Raw genomic sequence first — 26,748 nt, forward strand, 5'->3', positions numbered from 1 at the left:
CATTGGTGTGTGAGTGTGTGTGTGAATGGGTGAATGAAACACAGTGTAAAGCGCTATATAAGTGCGCCATTTACAATTTTGTGCTTTTGTGCAACTTTATGGCAATGGTTTGAGGAAGGCTCATATATGGCTGGGATAGTCAGGTGACCACAATCTTTTGGCCGTATAGTGTGCAACTTCTGGGAAAAAACCATAGGCAGTAAAACAGTTTTAATCTATAAAAAGCATTTGTTGGGTACAGGGCAGCACAATATTAAACACTGATAATAATATTAATTTAAAAAAAAGGAAATATGTAGAAATAATATGGAAAGTTACTGTAGCACAGATGGCATGGATGATGGCTTTAATTACTAAAAAAGATCAGTCTCATTCCTATTCCTTTTTCACAAATCACAAATCTCTAGACATATTTTTCTATAGTTCACAAAGTTATGAAGAGCTTTGCAGCTCATGAGATGGTCAAGAACCTCTCAAGGCATGGTCGAAAGAGAAAAATTGACCAAATAAGTTTCCAAAGGCTGGTGTGAACTGTTAAAGCTGATCTGAAGCATTCTGGACTGATGGTTTCAACCCATTAACCATGACACACGCTATGCTGAGAAGATCTTTATGGGACAAAGAGGATCCCACTATTGAAAGTCTAAAAAGAAATGACTGAACTTTTCCCAAATCTCCCTAGAAAAACCAGAGTCCTTAAGGGAAAATGTTCCATGGACAGATGAAATCAAAACAGAGCTCTACAGAACAGCATTTAGTTTATAGGTGGCAAAATAAAGGCCGTAACTTTCCTAGGGTTAAATATTAAATGTGGGAGAGGTTGCATAATTTTGTTGGACCGATTTACCTCCTGTGCATCTCAAGGCCCTGAATGTATTGAGGGAATCATGAAATCAGAGGCATTATAGAACAAAATTTTCTATAAAACTAGGTGTGAGTCCTCTGGCAGGACGAGACTCAAAACATGACTGGTAAAAAAAAAAAAAAAAAGGGAAAATATTTTGATGATTAAAATGTAGAAAAGTCCTACATATCTTACATACCTACCTGAATGTAACTCAAAACCTATGTTTCCTCTTTCTGAGCTCATGGAATTCCAGATAGTGTAAAACTTAATAGCACACTTTTGTAGCACTCTTCTTCATATTAACATCATCTGTGTGTGCAGGTGATGCTGGCTGAGCTCAGAGGCACAGACGAGGTCTATGCGGTGAAGGTGCTGAAGAAAGATGTGATCCTGCAGGATGATGATGTGGATTGCACTCTTACAGAGAAACGCATCCTGGCTCTAGCCAGAAAACACCCCTACCTGACCCAGCTTTTCTGCTGCTTCCAGACCAAGGTACACGTCAGCGTTTACTCAGTCACAACCTTTTACAGTATATTCAGTTTCTGTTATTTAGTGTTTAGTCTGTAAGGTATTGACAATAATACACCACTAGGGGGAGATACAAACTCACATTGCGTTAGCTTCATAAGCACAACGACTTTGTTGCAAGTTCTTTTGTTGTTATATTTAGTTGATTGCTAACAGTATATTACATGATTTTGATTGTAATCATCCTTGAATTTTGCTTTTGTCAGAGCCAAGGGGATTTAGAAATGTAGTATATAATACAGTATATCTGCATGTATAGTATATCCAAAATAATGGGTGCCCCATAAATCCACCATCATAGGGTTAAAGTATATATTTCTACATAATCCAGATTACTCTACTCATAGGAAATCAAAATCAAAAAGAACATTTTGAGCAAGTTCTGAACCTATGGGGCATCCTGTAGATTTATTGTATATGCCCTATGATGATAAGAGTATTTGACCCTTTTTTTACACATTACACTGGTCCCAATGAAGAAATGTGCCTGTTGTGTCAATCCTAAATAAGTCTTTTGTAATAGTATCCTTCCTCTTCATAAGCTCGCACACTGTGAAATAGAGACCCTGTTCCCCTTCTATTTTGAACAAGATGCTCATCAGTAGTCTCCTGTGCTCCTGTGTTTAATTTTGGTTTTAACGTGTATGTCCGCTCTGCAGTGTGTGAGCCTGATGCATGTATTGTAGAACAGTGGGTCTACAGAGCCGTCACCTCAGCCGGCCTGCTTGTTTGTTTTCCCCCGGCTTGAACCTGCAGTCGTCCGTAATAATGTCGTCCTACTCCCTTCTAATTTATTTATTTCTACCGTTTCCCCAAACAAGCCAAGGAACATTGTGTTCTGGAAGTTGGGAGGAGAGGGAGGGGATAAGAGAGCGCGGGTGGGTGGCGCCAGGCTGAGCAGGAGAGACGAGCGGAAACAGGCTGTGGATACAGGCTGGAGGAAGTGGGAGAAAAAAGTGAGTTTGATGATGGAGGAAGACAGAAGGCAGTGTTTCTGATTAGTGGATAAAGGTGTTCAGAACATTGATCAGGACTGCAGATTGAGTGAGACTGTTCAACTGACATCGTTGCTAGTTAGAGTTGGGAACCAGAAAAGTATTTATAATATTCATTAAATGCTTTTCATTATGCATATTTAAATTCATAATAAAGTATAGAAATCTTTCTGTTTTTTGGTTTTCATGTCCTACTGGATCTTTCTTACTCTTCACATTCAGACTGTTTCATGCTTTTTGTCCCTGCTAATGAGCACATTATCCTCGTCTTTGCTATGCTCTAGCACAGGCGATTGTTGTGGGCCTTACATAATAGGCCGCTGATCTTTATCAGCCTTAATGTGTATTCCATATGCTGTTTGTTTTCCCAAAACAGCTATGCCTACCTACCCCTAAAACACCCCTAAAAAAGAGGGTCGACACTATATTGTTTAATTTAACCAAATTTGCAGTGATTAATGTGACAATTATAACCACACCTACTCATACAGTAATGTACTGACAGTATACTACATTAATGTTAGATGTTCCAATGAGAATTTTTAGAAGCCGCTGTATTAGTCTTTTCTACTGTTTAAATTCTTTAATTAGTTAATTTTTAATTGTTGCTTGTATTTATATCACATTTGACAGCAAAGAAAAAGGCCACTATGTACTTCTTTTGTCTGCATCTCCTGATTTTTTTCAGACAGTTGCTTGTTTTTAAATTTGGTGGTCTAAGATGCTTTTGAAAACAATCTTGGGCGCTTTTACTCAGGAAAAATCTGCCAACTTCAGAGGCGGGAACCACATGCAGGTGATTTTACTAATATGAATAATGTGCCCAAATCAACTTAAGCACCTGCATAACCCATCTCTAAACACGCATAACTTTCCCTGTGTAAATATTTACGTAACTTTTGGACTTAAATCGCTGATACTGAATACAGCCCAAAATGTGTTTCCTGGCTCTCTTTTGTGTACTTTTAAAATTGTGTACTTGTGTAAATTTCCCATGCCCTAATCAAATCGCATTGAATGAAAAGCAGGTGAGCAGATGTGTGTTCCCTTCTCTTCAGTTTTTCCTTCACTCTTTTGCCCCGCTCTGTCATCAGTCCTTTGTCGCCCCACACGTAGTGCACTAGGCTGACCTCTTGTTAACATCACTCCTTCTCTCGCTCCATTTAATGTTCCCTCTATGTGTAATTTGCCATCGGGCATTGCCAAGGACGTCACTGCCTGGACTTGGTCCCCACAGCCAAAATGCACAGTTTCTGTTCCTTATGCAAAATGAGCACCGTCATCAACCAAGCCACACTTACACTAACATTACCACACAAGTAACAGTCTATTCTGCATTTATGGTTAAAAAAAATAAATAATTCTTGGACCCTTTCCATGTGTTATTTTATGTGGTGTGTTTTTGGTTGTTTTTTTCAGCACACCTGGTTCAGCATGAGTAAAAAGAATTAAAGCAAACAAGCCAACAAGTATTCAAACAGAAATAAAGGAAGACCTTTTTCAGTTAAACTCTATATACACAGACTGCTATTAAATGTGAGGTTTGTTGTATATGTCAGTAAACCAAACCTGTGATGGAAAAGGATAAAGCACATATGATAAATATTTGCATATATTCCTTGTATTGTCTCAATTTTCATTATCTCCTTTTGCTCAAGATACATGATGACTCAGCATTTTATTTGCTCAGTAATCTAATCACAGAAGTGTAACCCAAAAGGGAAAGGTGGAGTATGACCTGGTCACACACAACTCTTCCCTACTGTTAAAGGCTATATTTTATTTCACTCCAGAGTGAAACTTTATTGCCTCCCATTCAATAAAGTGTATAAGACGTGTATGGACAGGTGGCCTAAAGGAGAAACTGAGGTCGCACTGAGAAGTGAATTTACTGAGCCCTGTCTGATATAGAATCAGAGACCTGCTCTGTTCAGCTGCTGTAAAAATGGATTCCCTCCCAGCTTTCTCAACCTTGTATGGACACTTAGATTTTCAGAGAGAAATGAAGACAGTAAGTGAAACATAGGAGAGGGGGATGATTATCTTATTTCACCTGGGAATAAATGGTTTAAATAGTAGTTTATTAATGTTAGATCACCGGCCGTAAGCAAAGGAGTCTTTTCACCCCACCCCTTTTTTAATTAAGAAAAGTTTCTGTATAATTAGCACATTTGTGTTTGACTGTATTACAGTGTTAGGTGTACAAAAGTTACTTGTTGTGTGAATTCATCATTTCCTCAAAATAAGTTGGTTTTCTGGTACTCAACAGGCAAACAGTCATGAGCTTCAAAGTAGAAAAATACAATTACAAGCTACTTGTGGACACAGCTGTTATACTGGGGGTTGTACTGGGTTGTAAGTAGCATTCCTAAATAGTTATGACACCAGTGGTGTACTGACAAACTATTTTGGCTTCTCTGACACTATGAACGTGAACTAGCCCATTAATTCTATCTAGTTATCCTAACGTACAATGTAGACAACAAAACTATCACCTCTGGTCACTTCTGATGTGTGTATTTTTATTACCTGATGTGTGTTCTTTGTTTATTTTACTTTATAATATCTTTATGTTGTTCTCCCATCATCAAATAATGTGTTAACATGCCAGCTAAAATATAGAGCAATAAATACACAGATCAGCCATAACATTTAAACCACCTGCCTAATATTGTGTAGGTCAAATCGTGCAATGAAAACGGCTCTGACTCATCGAGGCATGGACTCCACAAGACCTCTGAAGGTGTGCTGTGGTATCTGGCACCAAGATGTTTGGTTTAAAGCAGATCCTTTAAGTCCTGTAAGTTGTGAGGTGGGGCCTCCATGGATCAGAATTTGGAGGCCTAGTCAACACCTTGAACTCTTTGTCATATACTGGAATACCGTTGCCATGAAGGGGTGTACTTGGTACATAGATGTACGTGTCAAAGTAACATCCACATCAACGCCAGGACCCAAGGTTTCCCCAGCAGAACATTGCCCAGAGCATCACACTGCCTCTACCGGCTTGTCTTCTTCCCATAGTGCCTCCTGGTGCCATCTCGTCCCCATGTAAGTAATACACACGCACCCGATCATCCACATCATGTGATTCATCAGATCAGTCCACCTTCTTCCATTGCTCTGTGGTCCAGTTCTGATGCTCACATGCCCATTGTAGGCACTTTCAGCATTGAACAGGGGTCAGCATGGGCACTCTTGACTGGTCTGTGGCTACACAGCCCCATACACTGCAAGCTGTGATGCACTGTGTGTTCTGACACCCTTCTGTCATAGCCATCATTAACCTTTTCAGCAATTTGTGCTGCAGTAGCTCTTCTGTCGGATCGGACAAGATGGGCTAGCCTTCAATCACCATGCACATCAATGAGCCTTGGGCGCCCATGAACCTGTCACCAGTTGTCCTTCTTTGGACCACTTTTGGTAGGTACTAACCACTGCATATTGGGAACTCCCCACAAGGCCTGCTGTTTTGGAGATGCTCTAACCCAATCATCTAACCATCAATTCGGCCCTTGTCAAAGTCACTCAGATGCTTACGATTGCCCATTTTTACTGCTTCCAACACATCAACTTCAAGAACTGACTGTTCACTTGCTGCCTAATATGTCCTACCCCTTGACATGTGCAATGCAATTTATGAGGGTAAACAAAGCTTGCATAGGAAGGCAAACAATGACAATGAATGTCACAGTGGTAAACAGGGAGGAGTGTGCTATTTTATTGTAATGTACACTCACTGAGCACTTTATTAGGAACACCTGTGCACCTACCCATTCCTGCACTTATCTAAACAATGAATCATGTGACAGCAGTACAGTGCGTAAAATCATGCAGATATGGGCCAGTAGCTTCAGGTAATGTTCAAACATCAGAATGGGGAAAAAGTGATCTCAGTGATTTTGATTGTGGCATGATTGTTGGTGCCCGGTGGGCTGGTTTTAGTATTTCTATAACTGCTGATCTCCTGAGATTTTCAAAAAACATCCAGCGAGCCGCAGCTCTGCGGATGGAAACGCATTGTTGTTGAGAGAGGCCAACAGAGAATGGCCAAACTGGTTTGAGCTGACAGAAAGGCAACAGTAACTCAGATAACCACTCTATACAGGTGTGGTGAGCAGAAAAGCATCTCAGAATGCACAACATGTTGAATCTTGAGGCGGATGAGCTACAACAACAGAATACCACATCAGATTCCACTTCTGTAAGCCAAGAACAAAAAGTTGAGGCTACAGTGGGCACAGGCTCACCAAAACTGGACAGTTGAAGACTTGAAAAAATGTAGCCTGGTCTGATGAATCTTGATTTCTCCACACAGATGGTAGGGTCAGAATTTGGCACTAACAGTATGGACCCATCCATAGAGCAATCCATGGACCCAAACTGCCTCGTGTCAGCAGTCCAGGCTGGTGGTGTGGGGAATGGTGTGGGGAATGTTTTCTTGGCACACATTTGGCCAGTTAATACCAATCAATCATTTCTTGAATAGGGTTGCACAATTAATTGAATATTGATTACAATTTTGACTGCCCACGATTACATGAACATGATCAACTGCGATATTGACGTTTAAAGTTTGTCCTCCGCTCATAGAAAACGTGAGGGTTACGCCCTGTTGCCTGAGAAGGGAACGAGACGTTGCATTTAGCATAACAGTATGGGAAGTGCCTTTGTGCGTGTGATCGGTATCTGAAGCTTGTGTAAAATCATGACTCTAATTATAGGCCTGCCATGATCAGGTGCCCTGGCAATTAAGCGCGTCGCATGATATATATGGCACCTGTGAACCACGCCGCCAGCCTCTATTATCTGAAGCGAAGACGCAATTCACAGGCCTGCCCTGGTATGACAAAGCTATGCAACATCTCGTTCCCTTCTCAGGGAACAGGGTTACATGCGTAACCCCGACGTTCCCTTTCAAAGGGAACTTTGACGTTGCATTTAGCATAACAGTATGGGAACGGGAATACCCACTCCGTCATACCGAGGGTACGGCCTGTTCAAAAAGACCCAAGCCCGAGGGTCACTGCAAGACACTTGAGCCCGTGGTGGAATGAATATCCAGGCAGTAATAATGAATGAATTTGTGTGGCATAGACAATCCTGCAGCAGCACACACATCTTGCAAGGATACCCCTTTGGACAAAGCCTTCGAGGAGGCAACCGCCCTAGTCGAATAAGCTCTTATGCCCAGAGGCATGGCGAGACCGCGCGCCTCGTAAGCCATAGAGATTGCTTCCACTATCCAATTAGAGATGCGCTGCTTTGACACAGCATCACCTTTACTGTCGCCGCCAAAGCAGACCAGCAGCTGCTCCGACTTACGCCACTGGCCGGAGCGGTGGACTTACTGGACACAGAGAGAGCCCTTACTGGACACAGCAGGTGCATCCTCTCTTGTTCTGGTGTGACGAACGGAGGAGGGCAGAAAGCCTGCAACACCACAGGGTGGGCAGCCGATGTAGGAACCTTAGGAATATAATCGAGCCTAGGATACAGGAAGGCCTTAGCTAATCCAGGGGCAAAGTCAAGGCAGGAAGGGGCAACAGAGAGAGCTTGTAGATCTCCCACTTCCTTGAGAGATGTCAGGACCAGCAGAAGAGCTACCATTAGAATCAGAAACTTCTCAGATGCTGACTCTAAGGGCTCAAACGGAGCCCCTGACAGACCTTCCAAGACCACAGAAAGGTCCCAGGAAGGTATGCATGGCCTACAGATGGGCCTCAGCCGTCTGACACCACGCATGAACCTTGAAGTTAGAGGATGTTGCCCCAGACAGGATCCATCAACAGGGGTGTGGCTGGCCGAAACGGTGGCCACAAAACCCTGATTGTAGAAGGAGCCAACCCTGCTGAGAAACGTTCTTGTAAGAACTCCAGGACTGTAGCTATTGCGCAATTCACTGGGTCTAGCTGACGTTCCTCACACCACAAGACAAAAAGCCACCACTTGAGCGCATACAGTTTACTTGTGGATGGTGCTCTAGCATTTAACATGGTCTCTACAACCTCAGTTGTGAGACCAGAATCTTCCCCTCAGGGGCCAGACCCACAGTTTCCATAGTTCTGGCCGAGGGTGATAAATCAGCCCTCCGGCTTGAGACAGTAGATCCCTGCGGAAGGGAATCTCCCAAGGAGTACCGTCGAGCAGGGAAATTATCTCTGAGAACCATTTGAGCTGGCCAATAAGGTGCTACTAGCAGCAGACGTAGATGGTCTTGGGGAACTCTCGCTAGAACTTGTGGGAGCAGAGTGATCGGGGGAAAAGCATATAGATGTGACCTCGGCCACGTGTGCTCCGTGGCATCCAGCCCTAATGGTGTGGGAGGAGTGAGGCTGAACCATAGCGGGCAGTGTGTTGTCTCTTTGGAGGTGAACACATCCACTTCTGCTTGTCTGAACCTCTGCCATATGGCCTCCACCACTTGTGGATGGAGCCTCCAACCCCCGGGTCTCAGCCCCTGCATCGACAGGATGTCTGCCCCTACATTCTGGCTGCCCGGAATGTACATTGCACTCACTGACAAGAACTTTCCCTCTGCCCAGTGAAGGATTAGTTGTGCCTGCCTGAACAGGGAGCATGAACGTAACCCTACCTGCTGGTAGATGTATGAGACCACCGTTGTGTTGTCTGAAACAACTAGCACATGGTGACCTCTCAACTGAGGAAGAAAGAATTTCAGTGCTAGGAATATGGCCTGCATCTCTAGGTGATTTATATGCCACCTCAGATGAGGGCCGCTCCAAAAACCGTGAGCTGGACAGCCATTTAAGACTGCACCCCAGCCCGTGAGGGACATGTCTGTCTTTACCGTCTTGCGGTAAGGACACGCCCCTAGAGTGTGACCCGAGGCTAGAAACTGCGGACGCTTCCAAATACTCAGAGCACGTAGGCATTGCCACGTGACACTGATTACTCTCAAAGGTTTCATCATCGCATGAAACCCCCGACTTTTCAGCCACCACTAAAACAGTCTCATGTGCAATAGGCCAAACAGTCTCTCTTAGAGACTGGAGGGGATGCCCAGACCTAGCTTTATCTTGTTCAAAGTTGATAGGTTCGATCCTACGCGTGTTGGGGATAGAAACGCCCTCATCGTAGTAGAATCCCATATAACCCCTAGAAAAGTTGTCCTCTACACTGGAGAAAGCATACATTTCTTGAGGTTCAACCTGAGCCCCAAGCTCCTCATGTGGGTGAGAACAACATCTCGATGTTGAACTGCCTGTTCCCTGGATCGTGCTAGAATTAACCAGTCTGTCCAGGTAGTTTAGTACACGGATGCCCTGGAGTTGCAAGGGAGCCAGAGCAGCATTCATGCACTTTGTGAAGGTGCGAGGCTAGCCCGAAGGGAAGAACCCGAAATTGGTATGCGTTGTCTCCAAACGCAAACCTCAGGAACTTCCTGTGACTGGGCGATATTCCTAAGTGGAACTATGCATCTTTCAGATCTATCGTCACAAACCAGTCCTCGAACTGAATCTGTGGTACGATAAGTTTGAGCGTCAGCATCTTGAACCTGTATGTCCGAAGAGTACGGTTCAGATGACGCAGATCTAAAATTGGCCACATACTCACATTTTTTTTGCGGACCAGGAAATAATGGCTGTAAAAACCTCCCTCCCTTAGGGAACGAGGTACATGTTCTATTGCCCCTTTGTCCAAAAGGGAACTTACTTCCTGCGAAACATTGGGCTCTGCTCTGTGCTGACAACTGTGGTGAGCACACCTCTGAACTGGGGGGGTCGAGCTCTGAACTGGACCCTGTAACCCTTTTCTATGGTAGACAGAACCCATGGTGACACATTTGGCAGTAATTTCCATGCTACCACATGGTCTTTCAGTGATGTTAGCTTTTCCACATTCCGTTGGAGGGAAAGCATCAGATATCTGTCGCCCTGTGACAGCTCGCTGACCAGAGAAGGCTGAAAATGTGGGATGGCCTTGGCCAGGGCAGGCCCTACAGTAGCACTGGGGGCTATCTGCCCTAACAACTTCACATCCCCTGATATGTCCCTCCATGGCCCATTAGGACTGTTCCTTCCTTGCCTGCTTTGCTTTTATGATCATTCTTAGATCAGCCCTGTTAGCAGGCTTTGGCTGTGGCCGCCCGGTCCCCCTGGTTCTCTGTGGGGGGAGGCGGGTCGCCACACTTGCCTTCTGCGCCTCCCTCGCACTTGCACTGGCCCGACCTTGACACGACGGGGAAGGAACTGGCTGAACGCTGCCGTTTGCTGTTTTGCCTCGCGAAACCTGTCGGCGATGGCATTAACCGCACCGCCAAACAGGCCGGAAGGTTTAACAGGGGCGTTCAGCAAGGAGACCTTATCTTTGTCCCCCACCCCTGAGAGGTTGAGCCATAGGTGCCTCTCTGCCACAACCAGGCTACCCATTGAACAGCCGATATGACGGGCCGTTTGTTTGGTTGCCCGGAGAGATTAACCTGTGGCATGGCACAGCTCTGCCACTACCTCGGGCCCAATTCCCTCCCCAGTATCGAGCTCACTCAGCAGGTCTGCTTGGTAGGCCTGCAACATTGCCATTGTATGCAGTGACCCACAAGCAAGACCCGCTGCCGCATAGGCTTTGCCCACCAATACCGAGGTGGCCTTACATGGCTTAGTGGGTAAAGTTGGCCTCCCTAAATTACCTGCCGTTGATGGAGAGAGGTGGCTCGCAAGCGCCTCCCCCACCTTTGGCATCGCTAAATAGCCGTGCTGTTCACTCCCCATGACGGCTGAGTAATCAGACGTCGTTGGGTTATAAACACGGCTAGTGTATGGTTTTCTCCAGAAGTGTGATATCTCATCATGCACTTCAGGAAAAAATGGGAGTTTTTTGCGGTGTGAGGGAGATTTATATTTATATTCACTGGAGAGGATGTGCTCATCCAGCCTGCTACGAGCCACTTCCTCTTCCCCGGGCCAGCTATATTCAACTTTTCAACTGCCCTAGTAATCACCTCAAGCAGCTCTTTATATGCTTTAGAGCTGCTGTCGGTTTTTGGTGCAGTGGCACGCTCTACCGACTCCTCGGAGTCAGCGAGGGTGTTTTGGCTTTCCATAGGGGAAGGAGGAGTCACAACGCGAGCTCCAAAAACAGCTGGACAGCCGGACCCGGAAGACAGAGCAAGAGATCAGCACTCATCTCCGGCTCCTCTTCCAAATCCATACGAGAACCCTATGACCTTAAGCGGCTGGCTGCCTCGGCAGCGGCCGGCCCAGATCCGCGAGGCTCTGAAACGCTACTCCCTTCGGACGAGAAGAGAGTGAGCCGAGAGCGGAGCTGCCAAATTGTGAAATGTTCACGATGCTGACAGACAGACCTCTCGAGGGCTGCTGTTGCATGCTCTACGCCCAAACACTTCACACAGAAAGCGTGTCCGTCTCCTCCCCTGATGAAACGGGAGCAAGGCATAACACACTTTCTGAATTTTTTCTTGCTCATTCTTTCCCTCTCTTTTCTTTTCTTTTTTTTCTTTAAAAAAGGGACAGAAAAGTTGAGAGATTTTGAGAAAATATAGAGTAGAAATGAAGCGTTTTTTGTCACCCAAACAACAGACATGCAGTCTCGCTGAAGATAATAAGGCTGACGGCGTGGTTCACAGGTGCCATATACTATATATCATGCGGCGCGCTTAATTGCCACGTCACCTGATCATGGCAGGCCTAGAAGTAGAGGCATGATTTTACAAGCAGATACCGGTCACGCGCACAAGGGCGCTTCCCATACTGTTATGCTAAATGCAACATCGAAGTGCCCTTTGAAAGGGAACTCTGTTTATTTAAATGTGAAAGTGCAATAAAAATATGTTGTCCCTAAAATCAATGAATAATCGTGAAAAAGTCGTGATTTCAATATTGATCAAAATAATCGTAATTATCATTTTGGCCATAATCGTAATCGTGCAGCCCTACTCTTGAATGCCACAGCCTATTTGAGTATTGTTGTTGACCATGTATCATTTCATGGCCACAATTTACCCATTTGTCAGGCTATGGAGGCAAAGATGGATGCAAGTGCAGAATAAGTTTAATAAAAATCAAAACAAAACAGAAAAAGAAACTATGAACACATGGCAAGGTACCAGGACTGGAAAACAAACAAGAAACAACACATAAGGGCTGGGAAAGCATAACATGACAACAGAAGACAAATGCAAGACAAAGAGTGCCGTGTAAACTGTGACCATATATACACACACAAGTGCTCATTAACATCAACGTGAATCAGTGCAGGTGGTCATGTGACAGTGGTGCAGTGGCTGCTGGGGACTGTAGTCCCAAGTTCGTTCCGGCATATCCGTGACACCATTACCTAATGACTATTTCCAGCATGATAATGCACCATGTCACAAAGCAAAAGTCGTCTCAAACTGGTTTCATGTACATGACAGTGAGTTCAGTGTTCTTCCCTGGCCTTCCCAGTCACTGGATCTAAGTGCAATAGAACACTTTTGGGATATGGTAGAAAAGGAGATTTTCATAATGAAAGCGTAAGTCAGAAATCTGCAGGAATTGCATAATGCAATGATGAAATGAATCTCAAAGGAATGTTTCCAACATCTTGTGAAATTCGTTTTGAGAGCAAATGGAGGCCCTACCCAATATTAGTATAGTGTTCCTAATAAAGTGTTCAGTGAGTGTGTTTGTTTGACCCAGTTATATATGTTAATTTATGGATGGATGCTAGTTTGCCCATTTACCACACCCATAAGTGGAGAAGGACCACCATTGACCAGATATTATTTGATACTGGATAAATCACAGCACATCAGTGACAGTAACATGGTACTCACTTGTTGAGGTGAGGTGCAGTGGTACCAGTGTATGAGGACCTTTTTAACATATTACTGCTGGCTATATCTAATATATCGTCAAAAGGAATTCAGCATAATATATTTTTTTCTCAAGAAAATAAGTATATTTAAGTGCATGATGTACGTATGTGAGATATTTCAGAAATGACCATCCACCGTCAGTACCATGAACTGCTAAAGTTAGCCAGAAATTAGCCTGTTCCTTTATAAGGCCAATAAATGTATACTTCCATAAATTCATCTATGTTTATTGTCTATTCCTAATCAGTAGTTCCACTATATAAGATATGGGTAATTATTTTCTTGCTTGTCCATGGAGTTTGACAGCAGTTTGGAGTGCTCTCAGGGGTCTTGGCCATGTTCCTTCTCCTTTAATTTTTGTTGTTCCTTCATTAATCGTAGAGTTGGATTGCAGCTGCTTGTCCGTTGACAACCATGCCTCAAGCCAAACTATTAACCCGCAATCAAAAAGAAAATTCTATCCGAAACCCAGTGGAATGCAGGTCATCTCAAATAATGATGAATGTTTTGATTTATATTCCAGGAATTGTTCGGGCTGTATTGATGAATAGTGTACATCAGTGGATAAAATGCAGCACACGTTTGGTTTTCAAGCCACCAAGCAAGTACTGAGTGATATATGGATATTTCATAACATGTCTGTTGTATGTTTTGATGGGTGGTGGTTATGGTGTGGAATTTGCATGTGAGGAATTTTTACCCCTGAGCTACCTTTTTTTGTAAAAGGGAAATTTGAGGAAAGAGAAAATTGAAGATGAACAGAGAGTTCTTGTTCTGCAAGAAAGCCATTGTCAGGAGTGGTTAAAACAGCATCACAGCCTCTATTGAATTAACAGTTTTACTATTGTAGAGCAAAGGTCCATGTTTGATCAAGATTGATCCTAATTTTGTAATAATCATCTTTATCAAACATGGATACTATGGATAAAACGATGCATGCTGAATGTTTTAGTGTTTTACTCCTCCCGGACAAGTCAGTCACTGTTGACAACTGTTTAACTTTATCTTTTTTCTATACCTACATTTATATGCACCTCAAAGTTCTTTCTCACATATCTCTTGTCTTATGTGTCACTTTGGAGCTTGCCTATGTTTCCTCATTTGTATTCTGTGTTCTGCCCCAGGCACTGAACCTTGAACATAATTTTTAGTGTAGCCCAAATAAAGACACTCAGTAAATACTCTCTGCCTCGCAGATGTTATACAATGCTTTCTTTTATTTGCCTTTATATAGCCTTCAATTCAATTCAATTTATGTGTTACATAATATCAATTATTGTCATGTTTTGGAGTTCACAGTACATTAAAAGAAAAATCCACCATGAACAACCAAACTTAATCTTTATAATTATCATGTGATCTTGAATGGTGTCCAAGATTTCTTTTGTAGAAGGGAAAGTTTAAGTTTTAACATCTTTTATTGACATGCTGGTCTATTATCAGTTTGGTTAATTTCCTACATTACCACAGCGAAGAAGTTGCCTGCCTGCTGATAGTGGTGCCAGTGGAATTGGGCCTTGCTTTATCTCTACCTAAAGAAACCAATGCAGCAGCACTTTAGTCCTTTAGTCTGTCCAGCTCGCTCACCTCCTCGCTTGTACACTTTGATTAAACAGATAAGGTTCCAAAACTTTCAAATGGTAATAGTATACCACTATCAGTGTCATTGTGTTTACAATCACTAACTAGCCAAGACAAGTGTCTGCCATAATTGCATCATATACTAGCTGCATTGCAATCTGAAACTTTGGGTCCACCATTTGTTGTCTCCACTATTTCTCTATTGGATATCTCATGAATTTGAATTTAAAGACATGTCTAAGCATCTCTTAAGCATGTCCATCTCCTAATATGCTACTATACTAAATTTATCACATTTAGCTTTTTTCTTTTAAGCTTTCCTCTCAGGACACACTGTTCCCAAACGCAGCTTTTTTTACACAGAGCACTTCAGCGTGTTAAGGCTTAAACCAGTTTGAACAACTCAGTTTGTTTAAACAAAGAGCTTCATCATCAGAAAGAGCATGTAAGTGAGAGAGGGTGAGGGAGTGACTTAGGGATGTTGGATTTGCACTGTGTAAAGAGAGATCCATCAAAGTTGTGTTTGTTCTCCTTCTAGAAAGTGCAAGAAATTTCCTCTGTGGTGACAAGCCCCATAAAGCCCACTTTCAACAGGTGCTGTGTGACAGCTTCTTGGCAAACAGAGTAACACTTGTGTTTTTTTGTGCAGAGATGTTAAGCAAGATTGATTATTTTGACCCTAATGATAACTGTTTGTGTGTGTGTGTGAGTGTGTGTTTGTGTGTGTGTGTGTGTGTGTGTGTCTCACATCTGCCACAAATTCAGAACAATTTGTTATACCATTGATTTGATTTTAATATTTCCCAAACCTATAAATCCTCAAGCATCCTAGAGCATTTATCTCTAATTTGCTCATTCTAAGAATTAATTGCCCAGAGGGATGTACAAAACCCTTGTGCTATGATGAAAGTGTAAATTATTACCCATTATGTTAAACACGGATAATCTGTAGTTATTGCTCTTAGTTCAGGGATTGATGGTGGAAGGCAGATTAAAGAGCTGTGTTTCTGCATCCTGTTCATGATGATACATGCACAAACTGGCATTCATTTTCATGTCTACTCTCATGAACATGAACCTGAGTGTGTGTTTCTGTGTCCGTTTATACATTTTCGACTAAGAACATTGATTATTTATAAAAAATTTGGTCAGTGAATTTTGGTTTGGGCACAACTATGTGTGTGTACTGTACACAGAGATACACTATATGGCCAGAAGTTTGTAGGCACCTGACCATCATGTGCACCCATATGTGATTTTTGAACATCCCATTTACTTATATCCTATTTACACCCCAAAAAGATGTTGCTGTTTTGATGATGGTTCTGGCAACACTCTCTAACACATCCATCCAAAATGTCAAAGGTGTTCAATTGGGTTCAGACATGGTGACCAGGCTTGGGGAGTAACGGAATACATGTAACAGCGTTACATAATCAGAATACAAAAAACTGGTAACTGTAATCCATTACAGTTACGTAAAAAAACAAACAAACAAACAAAGTAATCAGTTTACTGATTATGGGAATGCTATCAGGATTACTGATTAATTTAAAACCAAAGAAATTAATCTTTTGACAGAACACAATATAGACAGCTGCTTGAGTATAGTTCTGGTTCTCTCTTGCCAGTCGTGGTTCAATATCCTGGTGCATGCGCAAATAAAGTTAATTTGGTAGAAATTAACACAAATTGTTCTCTGAAATGCTTTTGTTAAGGTGACCATACTTCCTCTTTTTCTGAACTTAAAAAAGCATTTCAATTTGAGAAAATGTCCAGGATTCGGCTTCATTTTCATTATGAAGTGCTTATGGTCTAATAGTGCATCATGTGTACCCATTTTTGCATTGCTTTAACCCCTCTCTGTGATTCCCGCCTTCTCGCACACCAACTGGTTGATTATAAACGGCTTGCAGCAACTATTGGCCATATTCCTGCCTCTCAACCATTAACATACTCTCAGTGAACGCGTGAAGGTGAAGTGCTGTTGTGTATGGCATCAAACAGTTGCTTGACAATAGCAGCAAATGACAGCTGTTCTGAGTCGAAACAATGCCCCTGGTCATATATTTTTAATTTCATGTTATCACATTGCTTCATATTACATGGCCATTCCAATGTGTAGATGGTAGACACATGATTGTAGAAGGTAAATGAACACACAAAAAATTAACACTGGTTTGAAAATTAGCTGTGAATTTAATATTCAATGAAGCCTCCCCTTGGGAGAATAACAGCACTGAGCCTTATGCTGTAATATCTGAAATTGTTGAATGCATTCAACAAAATCTTGCCAAAATCTACAGTAGTGTACTGTTAATAAAAACAGTATTCATTCCAAGAATGTGTGTATCATTCGTTCTTTTCATATTCAATTAAGAAACAAATATCAGAAAATGAAAAGAAATGGCCTGTTATTTTATTATTCACTTACAAATCCAAAACGAAAAAACAAATAACAAGTTGTTTTCTGTTCTTTCAATCTCACACTAAAGTTAAAAATTAAGAAATTAGAAAATGGATCAATTGTCTGGTTTCATTTTAACATTTTATTTTTCTCAGTTGTTTATTACCATGAAGTTACTTGTTTCTTTACGTATTGTGCTGGATAAAGGTCTTTTTTGCGGAAGAGCACGGAGAGTTTCGTGTTATTTAAATGAGCCAAATGTGTAACCCTTAGTGAAGACAGCAGAAACATTAACTGTGGTTAAACCAGTCGCTCTTCCTGAAACCACAGTTTTAAGCTGCACGTAAGTTTTAGGGGCGTGGCTTTTAGATACTTTTAGTCACTTTTCAGAAAGCGGAAAACGAGCATCCACGAGCTCCTACACAACCAAAGCAATTTAACTTTCTAAATAATGGTCATTTTAAATAAATAAATAACAACACAAACACAACAATTCACAGTATCGATGAGAATACAGGCTAAAAGTTTTAATATTTATAATTTGAAATGAACAGACTGTAGTAGGTTAAACTTCCCTTGGCTCATTGCAATTTATTGATCTTTTAAACTTGAAGTTGAAATATGCTAACGTAGAAATAAAGTAGAATACTGGGAACTGATCGGAGTGGGTTTGATCCGGGATTTGAAATGTCAAGTATATAACAGGTTGAAAACAGCCTCCTGGCTCAATTATATTGACATTATATTGTGACTTTGAACAGCAATTACAGGTGCATCTCAAAAAATTTTAATATTTGTGGAAAAGTTGTTTTTTTTACATAATTTAATTCAAAAAGTGGAACTTTCATATATTCTACATTCATTGCCCATAAAGTGAAATATTTCAAGCCTTTTTTTGTTTTAATCTTGATGATTACGATTTACAGCTCATGGAAATCAAAAATCCAGTATCTCAAAATATTAGAATTTATAATACAGAAATGTCCCCTTCTCAATAAATAATTAGTACACATAAACCATTTGGGCAATAAATACTGCAAAATGCTGTTATTTAAGATATTTTGCATGGTTAATTTATGGTAAAAAGCTGCATTTGAGGAATACATAATGGATCTGTTACAAAACCATAATTTGTACATAATTTAACAGATTAGATGTTGTATTAACAGTAAAGCTAATCCTGGTTAATACTGTTGAAATTCTACTATAAATTTGCTACAGAGTTTTATAGTGTACTGTTCATAGTTCTGCTCTTATGGATAAACATTCTTGACCGTTGTCCAGGCCCACACACAATAAGCTCTGTGCTGTAATTATAGAAATTTCCTGTTGCTATTAGCATCACACAGCTTTCCATTTGTTAAGTGAGAGTGCAGTGCGCTAATCTCACAATGGAGAACAGCTATTACTTAAAGCATTGAAAAAATTGGCTAGAACTTAAGCCAACGCTATTGAGGCAGCAGGAACAATCTCACAGTTTCCATTCGATATTAAAGCGATATTAAGTTTAATGTTTGTTCAAGATTATTTTTACCTGTTTTTTTTTTTTTTTTTTTTTACCTATTTGAAAATATCTTAGAAATGGGTCTTCTTAGAAAGTGTTTTCTTTTCTTTTTTTCCTCCCCAAATGTACTGAGGTTGTTTTTCATCTGTGCAATGGAGTGTAGAGTACATACACACACATGGACACACACTCAGAGCTCGTGTAATCCATCAAAATCACAATCTGCCACACACAACGCCCTTGCTTGTTGGGTCTGGGTGGTTTATCTGGGAATCGAGTCTTTTCTGTTGTACTGTGCAGGGATGCCAGTATCTCTACATTTCTAATTGGAGGCAGGAAATGTTTATTCACGTTTGATCGGGTGGGCCTTTGCTGCCTCTTTGGGAACACTTTAAACAAACTATTTCAGCATCCTGTTTAAATTTGTTTTCAGGGAGAGAGAGGACAAGGCAAGGCAGACTGCTGCACTCTTATATAATAAAGGGTTCTCAGCTCCAGTCCTGTGACCCTACTGTCCTGTTTTTTTTTCGCTCAACGCACCTGACCCAGCTAATGATGTGTTTGCCATTAACTGTTGAGCTGGATGAGAGCCTTTTGGGGTGAGGAAAATCTAACAGCAGTGTGTCCGTCGGTATAGAGAACCTTGATTTGTTCACTCTGCTTGGAAGAAATTGGAAAAGAGGTTCAGAGTGCTTTATCAAGATTGCTCATGAAAGGGGTGACACAATGACACAGTGGGTAGCATTGCCTCACACCTCATAGCTCAAGAGTCCTGGGTTTGATTCTGAGCTCGGGTTACTGCCTGTGTGGAGTTTAGCATATTCACCCCATGTTTGTGTGGGTTTCCTTCAGGTTCTCCATATTTCCTCTCACTGTCCAAATATGTACAGGTAGGCAGATTGACTATGATAAATTGTCCCTAGGTGTGAATGAGTTATGCAAAAAAGGCAGAAAGCTCAATGGACTATTTGGGCAAAGCACAAATGTAACACTACATAATGTGTTAAAGGCCATTTCAGACCAGAGCAAAACTATCTAGAAACATTACCAATCAAAATCCTATGTAGTCACTAGTTTACTTCATAACAGACAGGGTTTTCTTTTCTTTTCTTTTTCTTTTTTTTTTACTGTATAGATGTTTTTAGGCAATAGATAAGGTTCAGTGATACATTACATACATGCATATAGTGACCTCCACTAATATTGGCACCCTTGGTAAATATGAGCAAAGAAGGCTGTGAAAAATTGTCTTGAAAGTAAAAAAAGTCTTCAAAGTATTGACTAAAAGGGGTGCCAATAATTGTTGCATACCTATATTTAACAAATATCTATTTTTTTATAAACCTGTGCTTTGTTTGCAGTTGTTTTATATCCATCAGAGCAGAGTACTTGTGAATTATTTGGACAAACGCTCAAAAGGTTAAACAATAAAGACAATTTTTCACAGCCTTCTTTGCTCATATTTACCAAGGGTGCCAATATTATTGGAGGACACTGTATACTATTTCATTAGAATACTGACACTTAAGCATAATGATGTAATGGGAATGATGACTTTGGACACAGGTCATGGTGTTAGGGATAAGCTATAATTATATTATGTGCTTAATTCTGTGGATTAACCAGGAGAATCAGAAGTGTATTTTATTTCCCTGTGAACCTTGAATACCGCCTGCATCCAGTATTAAGGCAGATCAACTTTTCATTCCTTCTCAAAATTGTTTTGTTTTTAGCATAGTCTCCCACTATATGGGATATTCTTAGTACTGCTACAACTACTTTGTAGTAGTTGGTCTGCTTTAAGGGAGACTTTTCAGCCAGCACTTTTTGAGCAATTATCTTACATACTGTATTTGGTTTAAATTAATAGTGCGTTCTCCTGTCTCTTCTCAGGACCGTCTGTTCTTCGTGATGGAATATGTGAATGGAGGGGATCTGATGTTCCAAATCCAGCGCTCACGTAAATTTGATGAAGCCCGTTCTCGTTTTTACGCTGCTGAGGTCACCTCTGCTCTCATGTTTCTCCACCGGAATGGGGTCATTTACAGGTAATGTATCACTTTTTTTTTTTGATCATAGAATTTTTATTGGAAATTTGCATTTTACACATTATAACACCACACCCAATAACCCCAACAAAACAACCACAGCCAAAACCAAAAGAAAGGGGGAAACAAAAAACAGTAACAAACAAACATTCAAAGAAAAAACACAAAAAAAAAAAAGGTAAGATGATTAGTGTTTACCGTCTACCTCTCCTCAGTCCACCTCCAGGGTGCGTACTTCATTGAAGTAGGTAATAAATTGTTGCCATTTTACCAAAAATGAGTAACCCCTGCCTCTGATGTTGTACTTGATTTTTTCAAGTTTTAAAAAGAACATTAAGTCTTTAAGCCAGATTGATATAGAGGGGGGTTGTGGAGAGGTCCAAGACAGCAATATACTGCGCCGAGCAAGTAACGATGCAAAGGCCACAACACTAGCTTGTTTATGGTTCAGAGGCTGACGCTGAGATGAAACACCAAAGATGGCAATTAAAGGACAGGCATCCAATTTGATTTTAAGAACGTCGGACATAGTTTCAAAGAAAGAGTTCCAAAAGTTCTGCAGTTTGGGACAGAGTGCAAACATATGACTCAGGTTACAGGGCGAAAGTCTGCATTTTTCACACATGTCAGGAATATTGGGATATATTTTAGACAGTTTACTCCTAGAGAGGTGAGCTCTGTGGAGCTTTGAATTGTATGAAACTAAGTCTAGCACAGGACGTGGTGGTACGTATATTATCTAACGCTCTGCCCCAGTAATCATCCTCAAGCTCATTCCTCTTCCCAAGCACTAATGGTTTTGATATTGTAAAAATCGTCCCGTGACCAGATTGTTGCATATATCCGTGAGATAATGCCACCTTTATGAGGATTCAGCTTGAACACCTCTTCCCATGCAGACTTTGTAGGTAAGGAGGGAAAACCAGCGAATAGGGAGGAGACACAATGCCTAATTTGAAAGAAACGGAATAGGTGAGACGGAGGCAGACTGAATGACGAGGACAACTCAGAAAAGTTTGCAAACACATTATTAATGAAAAGATCCTCAAAGCATTTCAGACCTTCTTTTCCCACAAAGAGAATGTGGAATCTGTAAAGGAGGGGGGAAAGAGGTGGTTATTACATATTGGTGCCATGGTTGAGGCCGAGATAGATTTAAAATGACGGCGAAACTGATAGAAAATTTTTAGAGAGGTGCATACTATTGGATTATCCGTGTGTTGTGAAAGGGCTATACGAAGGGAGGAGAACACCATAGCAGGGAGGGAGGTTGAGATACAAAACCTTGCTTCTAAATGGCACCATGGAAGAGAGGGGGCCTGCACCCAGAGCACCAGTTTCTGAATATTAGCCGCCCCATAATACATGAAATTGGGCAATGAGAGGCCACCACTTAGTCGACTCTTTTGAAGTGAAAATTTGGAAACCCTGGGAGTTTTTCCTGCCCATATGAAAGAGGAGATCAATTGGTGTATATTCTTGAAGAAAGATCTGGGTAAAAACAAAGAGATGGATTGAAAAAGGTAGAGGAATTTTGGAAGAATGTTCATTTTTACCGTGTTTATTCTACCCAGAGGGGATAATGGTAGAGCTGCCCATCTTTGAAAGGCTGACTTCATGTATGAAATTAAGGGTGTAAAATTCGCCGCCATTAATGCAGAATAGGAAGGGGTGACATTAACTCCGAGATATTTGAATTTTGAATCCTCCAAATGAAAAGGTATTTCAGTCTGTTTTATCTTTTGGCCAGATTGGTTTATGGGTAAGCATTCACTCTTTTGTAGGTTCAGTTTATACCCTGAAAATTTCCCAAAGTCATTTAATACGCGTATTATCTCTGGAATAGATGCAATTGGATCTGTAACATAAAGTAGTAAGTCATCAGCATACAGGGCTAGTTTATGTTCAATTCCTTTGTGAATTATACCCTGAAATACAGGGAGAGTTCTAAGCGTTATCGAGAGAGGCTCAATCGCTATGGCAGTAAGTAAGGGAGACAGAGGACATCCCTGGCGCGTACCCTGTGACATATAATAAACGGATCCATGATATCAGTTCATCCCCAAAGCCGAACATTTTTAGCACTATAAAAAGATATTCCCATTCTATCCTATCAAACGCCTTTTCTGCGTCCAAAGAGATGACCACTTCAGAGGAGTCGCTGTTTTGTTTTGAATACAAAATACTAAGTTGAGTACGAATATTAGAAAAGGAATGCCGTCCTTTTATAAATCCGGTTTGCTCCTCTGAAATAATGCTAAGAAGAATCCCCTCTAAACGAGAGGCCAAAGGTTTGGCTAAAATCTTGACATCAACATTGAGGAGGCTAATAGGTCTATACGAATTACATAATGTTGGGTCCTTCCCATCTTTGAGCAATAGAGTTATAGATGCTTGTCTCAATGTTTGTGGCAACGTACCTAGTTCTAAGGATTCCTTGAATACAGCCAGAAGTAATGGGGCCAATGCAACATGAAATTTCTTATAAAATTCAGAAGGAAACCCGTCCGGGCCGGGTGATTTCTTAGATTGCAATGAATTGAGTTGATGATCTCATCTAAGGTGATGGGGCTGTCAAGTTCAGATCCCAAAAAAGTGTCAACTCTGGGAAAATTAATATTTCTAAGAAAATGGTCCATGTTACCTGAATTGTCAGGAGCCCCAGCTGTGTATAAAGAGGAGTAAAAACATTTAAAAGTTGAATTAATTTCCACAGGATCCGAGGTTAATGCACAACTGGACTGCATAATCTGAGTAATAGAGCGGCTACGCAATTGGTGCGTATGTATCACTTGTGCACAATGTATCACAATGTATCACTTAAGCACCATCCACACATTTACATGGTATCTGTACAACCCAAAAGACATTTTTTATATACAGTATTAGTGTCCACTGGTGTCAGTGTGCATGAGTATGCTTAACTTTTTTTAAGCCAAAAAACAAACAAAACAAACAAAAAAAAACCACTGTAACCTTAAAAAAAAGTTTACATTTCAGTATAAGTCATATCTCAGTCATAAAATGCAGTTTTGGACCAAAACAATACTTGTAGCCCTCCAATATTTTATTCAACTTAAAGTGACTGTTATGTAACCTTACCTAGGGGAGGTCCAGTGGTTCACATGAACAGGGTTTGTATTCAGTGGCCAGTCAGCCTGGTGATAGGAGTGTTTGTTGGCCTTGTTTACCTCACATTGTTTACTTGGAGGAGCCCTGTCTGTCGGATGATTTATTCCTTCTAGGACAGTTTGTTTATCTACCGATTTGTGTGTCATTAAGCAAACAAACAGGCTGTGCTTAGGGACATGTGGTTGGAATTCCTTTGGTCAGTTTTAGCAATTTCTTTCAGCTTATTAAAGCTGAATGATACTGTATGTGTCTCTATAGCATGGCCATACATATATGTCTTATTTTAGTATACTTCTTTATAATTTGGCCTTAAAGTTCCCAAATACAGCCTCCTTATATTACAGTTTTTAAGTGTTTATGCTCTCTAAACAACACCAGGCTTATGCACACAGGAATAAGTGTTTAACAATTGGCCACAGTCCAATTAAATGTGAATAGAAGACCAGTGCCTTAATTACATTAATTAGGGTATTTATATAATCAATTGCACCAGATGCAATGGTCATTTTCCAGTTCAAGCTCATCAGTATGAGTATATACCGCATTTCTGACCAGTCTGTTAGGTCCTTATAAGTTACCCTATAAGGCACAGGTCATGTCCTCAGCTCTAAAGTCACAGAATGACCTGAGTAACCTCTAAGCTCTCCCATCCAGTAATTCTCTGCCTGTTCCTAAACCGGTTTTAGGGCCTGAACAGGAAGAATGTCATTTGGTACAGAATGTTGTATTGAATTAAAGGCAACGCCTCCCTTACCCAGTTTTCCTGAAAGCAGAATTGCAGACAGGAAAGAGTAACGGGGGTCATTATGAAACCATGGCACTTCAGATGTAGTGGTCAGAATGTGTTAATATTTGTAACTGCTGCTATTTTCAGTTTCACTTAAATATTTAAGAACGATTTTAAATATTTGCATGATTGCATCAATTACTGTTATCTGCATTTTCTGTAACTGTTTCTCGCGCTCTGAAAAAGGCTTGCTTCTTTCTTCTTGCTGCCGTATTTACTTTCAAAGAAGACAGTGATGCTGATTTAGGACTGTTGTGTAATATATAACTCGTGCTAGTCCTTGCACTCCATTGTATAATACTAAAGAAAAGTACTGGAATAATTTTCATGCTAGACAATTAATAGGTCAAAATCTTACTTTAAGACCTAACTATAAAAGCATAGCAGTACTTTATTTTAAGTTTTGTTTTCACCCAGGTGCATGTACAGTACATTGCAAAAGAATCTTTGCAAATTTTTCCTTTTTTGTACCTCAGTGGAAATTAATCTGCCTGTTCAAAGATGGATAGAGTGGTGCAGCAAGGGGTATGATTTTCGAAATCTGCCAGTGAAATGGGCCTTTTAAGCTCACTTTGAAAAAAAATTGTACTTACTGAGACCACTACTTAGCGCAAACGTAATATCCGAATGGTATTTTTGTCTACGGAGTTCAAAAGAAGAAGAAAAAGTCCTGTTCAATTACTTACAACTTATTTTCCTGAATGTACACTACTTATGTATGCTCTTCTTCACCCAAATACTAACCAAATACAACTGCCTGAATGATTTTATCTGTAGCGAGTAAGAACTTTAACTGCTTTATCCTGTTCAGGGTTGCATTTGTTCCAGGAACATTGGCATGAGGTGGGAATACTCTCTGGATTGGACACCAGTCCAATTTAAATGTAACCTTGGTATTGTGTAGTTTTATTTAAGCAGATAGATGGCTGCCCATTAAAAAATTAACATGTTTAGATTAACTTTCAGTCACCGTAAACCATATAACTAAATCTTCTCACATTAAAACGAACCTTTGCCTTGTTTTTCAAATTAATATGTACGTATTTTACTTGATATGTGTGTACATATTATGATGATTTTGAGAACATTAGGCTTCATTTTTCAATCTTTTAGTAAAGCTGTGAGTAAATATTTGTGCAAGCCAGACCGAACAAAACATTTCTGCCAGATTTACAAATGTTTCAGAAACACGCGTGCATGTTGATAAATGTCAGTCACCCATAATGTGCAAAGCTTGTTCCCGACACAGCTCATTTACATAGTGAGCCCCACAAAACTCCATACAAGGTAAAGTGCACAGAGGGCTTTAAACATGAAATTCCTGAGGCAAGTTATCCGGAGGCAAGTTATTCTGACTAACATCAACAGTATGCCAATAAAAATATTATTTAGCAGCATAACAACACCTGAAAAGACTACCATCTAGAGACAAATTAGCGAAAAGGTGAATTAGCTGTGAGTTAAGTGAGGTGAAATGAAAACGGTTTGGCATGACAGTGGAGGGTAAAAATGATCTGCACTGATCATGCACACCAATAACATTACCCAGGGAAACTACTTTTTTTTTTTTATTATTGTTTTATGACGGTCTCAGAGACCACTGTTGGAAATATATACATACTAGTATATACAAATATACATAACAATCTATAAATATCCGGTCCCTCAAAAACGCAGTGTCGTCTAAATCCTTCATCAGCTGAGTCATTTGCACTGAGGCTCTGTCATTAGTAATTGAATGACTGGTCTTATTTATCTTAAACAAATTAAATTTGTGTGTTTAATTGAAATACAGGTTTTTAGCTTGATGGTACTCTTAGTCACTGATCTAGTGAAGTGGTATTAGGATGTGTTTTTGATAGACTCACTGGATAAACGTGTCTGATAAATGCTGTAAATGTAAATAAATAACTATTATCCATATATAAAGTGCAGTAATCCATGCAAATGATGCGGTTTGAAGCTTGTCAATTGATCCATACATTAATTCGTTTTGTTATGCGTAAATTTGCACACACTCAAGAGCACGAGTTACATTACAGGATCTTTATAAATACTAAATTTCTACAAGCAATT

The 26,748-nt window shown here is 40.7% G+C and overlaps 1 protein-coding gene across 2 annotated transcripts in view; it reads left to right on the forward strand.

The window, feature by feature from the left end:
* The window catches only part of prkceb (protein kinase C, epsilon b), a 125,946-nt gene that overhangs the window by 81,159 nt on the left and 18,039 nt on the right, over positions 1-26,748 (forward strand). For both annotated transcript variants that reach the window (XM_053620820.1, XM_053620821.1), the window contains exons 10-11: positions 1,169-1,342; positions 20,599-20,753. In XM_053620820.1, the coding sequence (XP_053476795.1) occupies positions 1,169-1,342; positions 20,599-20,753 (329 nt within the window). The remainder of the gene's footprint in view (positions 1-1,168; positions 1,343-20,598; positions 20,754-26,748) is intronic.

Source organism: Ictalurus furcatus, chromosome 3, assembly GCF_023375685.1.
Source record: "Ictalurus furcatus strain D&B chromosome 3, Billie_1.0, whole genome shotgun sequence".
Lineage (NCBI taxonomy): Eukaryota > Metazoa > Chordata > Actinopteri > Siluriformes > Ictaluridae > Ictalurus > Ictalurus furcatus.